The sequence below is a fragment of the Salvelinus fontinalis genome, chromosome 17, assembly GCF_029448725.1.
Source record: "Salvelinus fontinalis isolate EN_2023a chromosome 17, ASM2944872v1, whole genome shotgun sequence".
Taxonomy (NCBI): domain Eukaryota; kingdom Metazoa; phylum Chordata; class Actinopteri; order Salmoniformes; family Salmonidae; genus Salvelinus; species Salvelinus fontinalis.
The window spans coordinates 18,341,356-18,351,071 of record NC_074681.1 but is presented as its reverse complement, the minus strand read 5'-3'; the positions used below and the strand labels follow the sequence as shown (position 1 = coordinate 18,351,071).

Sequence of the window (9,716 nt, the reverse complement as noted above, 5' to 3'; positions counted from 1 at the left end):
TGTTCTGTAGGTGGAACACAAACGTGAACGTGCACAGCGGATCTAAAGGCAGAAGGAAGCCTTTCCTTAAATCACCCTGGAACATACAATGCGTTCAGTCAGATGGGATACCTGAGCTGCTCTTACAGTAGTCGCTCTATCTCTCTCCTTCTCTCTCTTTTTCTCACTCAGTTCTAACATTGCCTAAATTCAGCGGTGGATCCTGTGGAATGTGTCATCCTGTCTCAAGCTGACAATACCATATTTCTGCCACTAAGGCAAGATCCATGGGAACAAATCCCCTCCGGAATGCTTATGTGCACTGATTGAGCCATCATTACATGTTTTATTACCAAACATATTCATTACACCATGTGGTTATAGGCGATAGTCATTCGATGCGTAAACAGTTCCCTATCCAAATGTACCAAGGGCGCTTTTACTCTTCGGCACGCATTTGGCAATGTGCATTTTGATTGAGTATGTGAGCGCAACTGATTATGATTCTAAGCCTTGATGTGGTCCACAGACTCTATTAGACTCTTTAAACAGAAAAAGTAACTCCTGGAGACTATAATATGTGCAGAGGATTCCGTAAATTCTTTATCTGATTGATTAGCTTGATTGGTTACAATTTTTTGCCTCTAGCGAGCACATTGGCTAGACGGCCATATCGTTTTGTCGTCAGTAGTCAAAGTCAATCTTCAATCAAATGTGGATGAGACGAGTAGGCGGGGTTTGTATTTTGTATTCACTTTTAGGTGCTATTTCATCCCTCACTCCTAAACGGTCCGGTCACTGAATGTCAACTACTGAGCGCACAGCTTTTACAATAGCGACACCTCTCGTCTCCAAATTGCAGAATAGATGAGGGAAATTCATTTCATTGTCAGAAGGGGCATAATGCCTGGACGAAGGATTATGCCTCTATATTATTAAATAGAAGCCCTTTTTATTTAGCTCCCTTATTCCTCTAAAACCAAGAGCAGCATGACTTGCACAAATAAGCTAATGCAGAAGTGAACAGAAGTAATGTGGGACAAGATTACTAAGGTTGCAAAACAGTATTTCAATGTTTATTTTTTCCGAATATCGTGATACAAAATCTAAACAATTATTACATTATTGCATTCAAAAAATTCATACATAATTATCAACTTGATACATTGGGTCTCCAGCCTAAAACCGTGGTTTCTGGGCCATTTAAATAGAAGTCATGCCTTAGAATCGAGTATAATTACAATTAATATGTACACATCTTTGATTTTTAATTATGATTTTTATAAAAAATAAACTCTTTATATACAAATCCTTGCATAAATTACACAGTATGTCCAACAAAGTCTTTAAAGTGATTGGATATACACTCCAAATGTGACTTTCACAATGAAACACTTAAAAATGCTAAATACACAAATATTATTTTGGATATATAAACTAATTTACATATTCTTCCCACAATAATCTCATACATTTGTAAGCAACATGTGATTCTCATTGACATGGTTTTATCAATTAAACCGATTTTTGGAACGCTGTGAATTAAGTTATTTTTTAGACTTCATTGCTGGGACACCGTGTCGTGGTGGGACCATAGACTGGGATAGTGATTTCACTAATCTCCTGAACTCTCAAGGGTCTGGGAGGAGTGACCAGGACATAGTCATATTCCTTATGTAGCACCTTCTCATACACGCTCTGCAGGCCCGTTGTTTTGGGGATGTGCGCCTGGTAATAGTTTTCTCTCCGGAGCGAGTCCCGGGGCAGCGAGGCAGTCTTGGAAAGGCTGTTGAAGGAGGAGACAGTCTGGCTGGTGGGCGTGGGAACGAGTGAGGGACCAATGTGAGCACGGACAGCCGAGGGGCTCCAGCAACGGTCAGAGTGGCCCAGAACCTTACACTCACTGGTACATGCCCATAGACCTGAGAAAGAGAGAGAGGAGGGAGGGGAAGAGGTTATGCTACTTGTGCGACAAAACACAAAAGCAAAATTCCATACACACCGATTTCATTCAAATTACTATAATGGTTATGATGATAAAGAAATATAAGTGTCTCTTACCACTGTGACAGCCCATGGGGTGTACCGGTACCCCCTCCTTCTTCAGGTCGGTGCCACTGATGTCACTGTCACTGTCGTTAAAGTCACTGTCGCCTTTCCCGCTGTCCTTCCCGCTGAACGCAGGGTCTCTCGCGGAGATGGTGGTGTAGGAGTTGCCCTTCCAGATTGTGATTGGTCTGACTGCCTCTTTTCCGTTATTGTAGCTGTTACCGTAGCCGGGCAGAGTGGAGTAGCCCTGTGGAGCAGAGCGAGAAACACACACATAGTTCAGCACCATGGACAGCAGCACACTACAATAGCACTGTATGTGGCTGAGAGCACAGACAGACAGACAGACAGACAGACAGACAGACAGACAGACAGACAGACAGACAGACAGAGAGAGAGAGAGAGAGAGAGAGAGAGAGAGAGAGAGAGAGAGAGAGAGAGAGAGAGAGAGAGAGAGAGAGAGAGAGAGCGAGACAAACAAAGGGGGGTATTAGGCCTAGATTAAAAACAGCATCTCACCTTGGGTTTGCTGTCCGGTTCGTAGACGCATGGTGCCTCTCTCCCATCCTCAGAGGTGGAGCACAGGTCGCTGCTGCCAGTGTGTTCCCCAGTAAACCCGGGCTGGCTAGAGAAGGTGTGCGCTTCAAACCCTCCCACGGTTCCATGGAGCGGCAGCAGTGGATTGTCGCTGATGTTCTTGCCCCTTTCCAGGATCTCCTTCTCCCCATACGAGTCGGTGTCATCTCCAGTCTTGTCCCGTTTCCGCCGGTTGCAGGTGGTGGCAATGAGGATGATTGCTAACAGCAGGAGCGTGCAGCTCCCCGCCAGAACGACAATAATCACCACTGACAGGTCCCACTGTGCGTGCTCCCCCGCCTCCCCGCTGCCTGCCCAGTACACCGTCCTGTCGCTCGGTGGGGCGCCCACAATGATGAGGAAATGAAGCGTAGCGGTGGCGGTGAGCGCAGGTCTCCCGTTGTCACTCACCGTTACGGTCATGCGCAGGGTCTCGTCCACGTCGTGGCTGAGCTCACGGTTGAGGTAGACCTCCCCGGTGGCTTTGTTAACGGAGAACACGGAACCCTCTCCAGATACCAGTCTGTAGGACAGCTCTGCGTTCACGCCCTCATCAGCATCTCGCGCCTCCACCTGGGTGATGACGTAGCCTGAGGGCGAGTCCCGGGGCAGCAGAATCTCGGAGGACCCATTATTTAGCACGGGCTGGTTGATGACAGGTGCGTTGTCATTCTGGTCTACTATCCTGACATGAATGCTTGCGGTTCCGGTGAGGGGCGGGGACCCACCATCGCTGGCAGTGATGCAGAGTTCGAGCTGTTTCATGACTTCATAGTTGAAGCTCCTGAGTGCGTAAATGGAGCCGCTCGCGGGGTCCAGTGAGACAAACGTAGACACCGGGGAGCCCATGATGTAGGTGTCAGCGAGCTTGTAGATCACCTTCCCGTTGTGTCCCAAGTCCATGTCCCTGGCGACCACAGTGGTGATGTAGGCCCCCGGGGTGTTATTCTCCACCACAGCCACTTCATACACAGATTTACTGAACACAGGGGCATTGTCATTCTCGTCCATCAACCGGATGGTGTACTGGGTGATGGTTCTGAACGGTGGGGAGCCCAAGTCCTCTGCCACCACTGTTAGATTATACTCAGGGATCTTCTCCCGGTCCAACGGGCTCGTACTCACTATCATGAAACTGTCCTCGTACGCCTGCTGCAGCCTGAAGTGGTCGTGGCCATAAAGCGTACAGTGCACCTGTCCGTTAGCACCAGAGTCCATGTCAGAGGTGCTGACCAGCGCTACAAAACTCTCGCGCGATGCAGCCTCCGTGATATAGGCAATTCCAGCCGTGATGGACGTCATAGGAGTGATGGAGATCTCTGGCGCGTTGTCGTTAACGTCCTGGACCCGCACCACTATCTTACAGATGGCCGGGCTTGGGTTCAGACCCAGGTCAGTCGCCTGGACGTCGAATTCGTACGTTTTCTTGCTCTCAAAGTCAATGGGGCTCTCGAGGGTGAGCCGTCCCGTTTTGCGGTCCACTCTGAAAAGTTGTCTTATCTCGGATGGCACCTGGTGACCAAAACCATACACCACCTCCCCATTCAGCCCCTCATCCGGGTCTTCTGCGTTCAGGTCCAGTAAGAGAAACCCTACTGGTGCATCCTCAGGGAGGTCCACTGTGAAACTGCTCCTGTCGAACAAGGGGCTGTTGTCATTGTAGTCTTTCACCTTGACGTTGATGCGCGTGGATCCCGTGCGGGACGGGTTGCCGCCGTCCATAGCAACCAGCTCGAGCGCATAGGAAGCCTGTGTCTCACGGTCCAGCTCCTTCATGAGCACGAGCTCCGCATATTTAACCCCGTCGGCTCTGCTGAGCACGTCTATGGTGAAGTGACTGTTAACGGAGATCTGGTAGCTCTGGATGTAGTTCAACCCCACATCTTCATCCACAGCGAAGTCTAACGGTATCCGCGTGCCCACCGCTGTGTTTTCAGAGATCTCCAGACTCGACTCTTTCCGTGGAAACTCGGGGGAATTGTCATTGATGTCCTTGACCTCTACCTCGACGTGGATGAGTTTGAACTGCTCTTTGGAGAAGCTGACCACATCAAAGGCGACGAGGCAGTGAAGGGTGTGTTTACAGATTCTCTCTCTGTCAATTCTCTCTCCGATAGTCAGCTGTCCGTCGCTCTCCCTCAAACGGATAAAAGACGAGTTGAACTGTTTCATCATCCTGAAATTTGTCTTGGAGCCGGAGGAGGGGCTGGATGAAATGTCCTTGGCCAAGTTTCCAATGATAGTTGCCAGGGCGTCTTCCTCAAATGTCTCGTACTTCACTGTCTTTCCCTGCGCGAGAGTGGGCAGGACAGCCAGTGGGATGCCCACCAGCACCCACCAGTTCCACCCTCTCATACCCATTCTGCCGATTTAACACAACTAAAATCCACTGAACTGGCTGCACTTAACTCAACTATTTATTAAAACAAAAGCACTTATCAAGTTGAATATCGCCCTCTCTCGTTGGGTACGCCAGTTTTCTTATTGGGATGCTGCGATAATAATCCCTTAGTTTTAGTACGCGCTCACTGTCTCTTTTTCTCGCGCTCACTCTGCTTTGCACTCTCCGAGGTTTGCTCTCTCAGCGCGAGAGGGCTGCAGTGGGATGATTTATAAGGGCGGCGCATGCAAATGAGCTTCACTGTGACCAATCCACGCATTGAAAACGGAAAGGGAACTTCTAAAAGATCCCTAAACCTGCTTAGAGATTCCTGGACTGTGTGGAGAAACTTGGCACAGATAGGTGGGCTAAACGTTCGGCTTGATTTAAAATGTTTAGTTTCCGTTGCTTGTTTATGTTGGTTGGTCTGTTAAATGAGTCTGCGCACAAACACACGTGGAGAACAGACAAGATGCGCAGTGCCCCTGAGCTAGAGGACAAAGCACTCGGGTAACAGACAGTAGCTAGCCTACAGTAGCCTATAAAGAAGGACCTCTTCTATTGCTATCTCCTATATGACAGCCTAAAACGTATTGGATCATTGGGCTATCGATGCATTATCAGTTTCTTCACCAGAATATTGATACGTTTGGTTGGGCATCTCTGAACAGAAGCCTATCCATCCCTTCTCCTAAAGGACCAATTATTAGGGGAAATTGTATTACATAGGCCTGTCCAAACAACCCAAAGAGCCCCTAAACCCTTTTAGAGGACACATTCGTTTGTCAGCAGCACCTCTCACCCAATAATCCTGAAGAAAGGGTAGGCTACCACAGTGTGGGCCTGTAAATGAAAACGTGTAATATAGACCTACATGGAAAAATTGCACCAAAAAAGGTTTCATAAATGTATGAGATATAGGAATATAAACCTAACAAGTGCACCAGTTTTCTGTGAAGGTTGTCCAATGTGGATGGCTATGTTATTGTCATTCATAATTCCATAACTCTATTCACCAAGAGCTGTGTAGATATTTTGATTATTTTCCCCGTGTGTAATCCAATAACTGTTATCAAATCAGATTTGACTCAATAGTAACGGCTATATCCACTTTATCTACTTAAACATTGATTTTATTCTAATTCTGCCTCCGCTCAGATCAGCCCACGAGATGTCTTATGAGCGGGAGTGGGGATTTGTTAATGAAAGCCGGTGTACCAGGGCCCATTTGACATGCGTGTCAGCGCCTTGCGAGCCCCTCTCCACAGCCTCGTCTGCAAGAACAGAGCTGCGCAGGTGAAGAGACAAAACTCACTCACCCCCACATACACATACACCCGTAACAAATAGGATTTGGCTGTAAACGCGGGGAGATTTATACGGATTTCAATAGTGAGATTATATCAAAGGCGTATGAAGCGCTCGTTAGCGGTGACAATATAATGGCATGGTAGGGCTTCCCTTTATGCAGCCCCGGGTGTATTGTGCCCGTGAGCCAGCCTGTACTGAACCAAACCCCCGCTGCTCTCACAGCCCCTAACTGCAGCATAATGTGCCAGAGCCACATGCAGCTTTTGTCACCCCACCTCGTCCTGCCCCAGACCCGGCCACAACTCCTTTCATTAAACAGGAGATGGGGGATGAATCGGACTGGACATGGGGCTACCTCCTATTCAAATAGGCCTACATTTAGAAAACGGCCTGGGCCCCGTGACGGGTCTTTAAGAGATTTTGTCTTTCTTTCCATAAGAAACACACACACACACACACACACACACACACACACACACACACACACACACACACACACACACACACACACACACACACACACACACACACACACACACACACACACACACACACACCTCTAAGGCAACACTTTCCAGAAGGAACTAATATCAGTTGGCATCTTCTAAAGGCCCAGCTGCCGCAGAATGTCAAATATTCTGATACCTGTGAACTACTAGGTTACACCTGTGAGTGCGATCTGTTGGCTATATGGGCCCGCCAGGCGTACCAGAGAACAGCCTGTGAGAAAATACATTTGGGCAATGTGTTTGCAACAGTCAACAATCAAATATAGGCTGCTTTTGTGGAAACAAAAGCCTTAATCCAAACATTCTTTAATAAAAAGGTTTAATAGGCCTACCTCTTTAAAACCCTTCTAATGTAACTCAATACATTCTGTAGGCTGATTCTAGCTGTAGGCCTATTGACTTTTCACTGAATGCTATTCTATTCTATATGGTGAGAATTGCTCTGTTTATTCTGTATTAGGCTGCGAAGGCCTGCATGTTGTAATACACAGCTCAGTGTTCTCACAGAGAGAGAGCGCAATCAAAGGCAAATTACACTGTGTAGAGTCTCACTTTGCAGATTATGTTTGAGAGAGATCTCTCTGTGTGTGTGTGTGTGTGTGTGTGTGTGTGTGTGTGTGTGTGTGTGTGTGTGTGTGTGTGTGTGTGTGTGTGTGTGTGTGTGTGTGTGTGTGTGTGTGTGTGTGTGTGTGTGTGTGTGTGTGTGTGTGTGTGTGTGTGTGTGTGTGTGTGTGTAAGAGAAAGAGAGAGGTTTGTTCTTAAGACCTCTTTAGATTCTCTTTAAAATACTGGACAGACTTTCGGCAAACCCAAAACTGCCTTTTGTGTGAGCGTGCTTTCACTACTCCAGCTCTGACACTCGCACACACACCTCATTCTCTCACGTGATTGGTGTGTCACTCTCACCCGTCTGCACGCGAGTTCAACAATAGCAGAATTAGTGCGAGCTTCGCAAATCCCTTCTATTGTTCACGAGACATATTAGCATTTTCTTAACAAATATTTTTTTTGCAGACCCGCACTCAATTTCAATTTGCAGACCCGCACTCTCCCTTCCCTTCCTACCACCCCCCCCCCCCCCCCCCCCCCCCCCCCACCCTCTCTCTCTCATTGTCAGATTTGCTCTGGTGATTGCCCGGCATTTGTGGTGAGGAGTTCGTCTCCTGATCCTCGTCTCTTTTTGGGTTTAACTCATTGAGATGGAAATTAGGTGATTTAGGCTTCAATATCCGTCGGATGGGAAAGTAGGCAGAAGAGGAGAGGAGGGTGAGAGGGTTAGGGATGGAGAGGTACATAGGGATGTCCAAGATAATCGATCCTCGAGCTATAGCATTCAGGCGGTCGCCCCTCTCGCGCCCCTTCAACCTCCCGCTAACCTTTGCTTAACTCGCGTGCCATCACACGCACACGTCCTAATTAGTTCCTAACGTGATTCACAACTAATTATCTCATTATCGCTTCTAACGGAGAGAGGAGACTCAAAAGGGTCCATTTGGGATAATACCTACCGACCATTGCTAAATAAAGACAGTATAAATGTGTGAATGCCCCATCAGGCTCAACTGTTAGGCCTCGACATAACCAGGTTAAAGAGAGGAGCACTTGAAAGACTATTGAGTCGGGTCCTCTAATTGACACTATTTAGGCTCCAGATGTCGTGTGAATAGAGAAATCAGGACACAGAATGAGAATAAAGAAATATAAATTAGACTGTTTCAGGCACCTCCTTGAAGGCTTTTAAACCGTTGGCTCATAAGAGATGAATTATCCTCAATGCGTGGTTGGCTGAATAGTTTTACGTAGCGTATCATATCACATCTTACAGATATAGGCTATACCAAGCTATCCTTTAAGTAGGCTATGTTTATTTTTAAACGAATAATAGCATCCCATTATGTAGACTATTTGAATGAAACATTAATTATCAATGTTAACCACATCTATTTTCCCATCATATGCTCCTCTCCCCTCTCTCCCACTAGCGGTTCTGGGGGAGGGCCAGGGGGGGCCAGTGCCCCTGTGACAACAATTTTGGACCCCCTTGTGGCCCCCCTAAATGTGGAGTATGAAATCATTTTTACATAACTCATTTTTGCTATCATTCTTTTTTTATATCCTTTATTAGACAGTGGCAACGCGGAACACTAATGATTATGAACTCGGCCTTTTGCCTGCAATGCAGTGAAGAAAACGATATGACAACAATAACATCTAATGTAACTGACCCCTCTAACAGTACAACTGGCCCCTCTAACAGTACAACTGGCCCCAGCTTGGCCCCCCCAGTTGAAATGGTCTAGAACCGCCTCTGCTCTCTCCTACTCTCTCCCAGTAACCAGCCGAGAGGAGAGCTCAGATACTCAAATTATCACCAGATTGGTAACATGGGCAACACATGATCATTCTTTTTCTTTTCTGGGTTCTATTTTCTCCCTCTTTTTTTTCTCACCAATGTGTTAGTTAACTTCTGCTCAGATCCATCACATCTCAGCCATCTGTTGCAGATAGCTGCAACACTTTGAATACATTCCACCATCAGACAAACAAAACTGTTAACACCTCATGAATACATCTTTTTTTACACCCACACAGACTGAGGGAAACTTTAGGGCCAGTATAGCTAATCCAAAGAAATCTGTCTCCTGCCACTCCCTCCTAGCTTCCACTTCATTACCGGTTTTGTGTTCGGGAGCAGGCAATCTGTGCGGCCTTCCCAACCATCCCGGCCCGGCCCCGCCAGATTTCTAATGACTTTCCAATGGTGATTTAAAGGGTTACTCAGTCTCCGTCTCCTCCCTCCTCCTCCTCTGTCCCTTGTTTCTTTCAACCTTTTGAATCTCATCAGCTTTTGTCTCGCTGTGTCTCGCCTAGCTGCCCCTGTTCGCCATCACAGTGAAAGAGAAGCAGGAGGT

General features: G+C 47.2%; 1 protein-coding gene across 1 annotated transcript; it reads right to left on the bottom strand.

The window, feature by feature from the left end:
• Window positions 1-1,028: 1,028 nt before the first annotated feature.
• On the bottom strand, window positions 1,029-5,331 carry LOC129813894 (protocadherin-8-like). Its single transcript, XM_055866490.1, has 3 exons — window positions 2,548-5,331; window positions 2,041-2,275; window positions 1,029-1,901 (listed from the first exon to the last, which is right to left on the bottom strand). Exons 1-3 carry the CDS (start codon window positions 4,963-4,965, stop codon window positions 1,534-1,536), a joined length of 3,021 nt encoding a protein of 1,006 aa, XP_055722465.1. The 5' UTR covers window positions 4,966-5,331; the 3' UTR covers window positions 1,029-1,533.
• Between the last annotated feature and the right edge of the window lie 4,385 nt (window positions 5,332-9,716).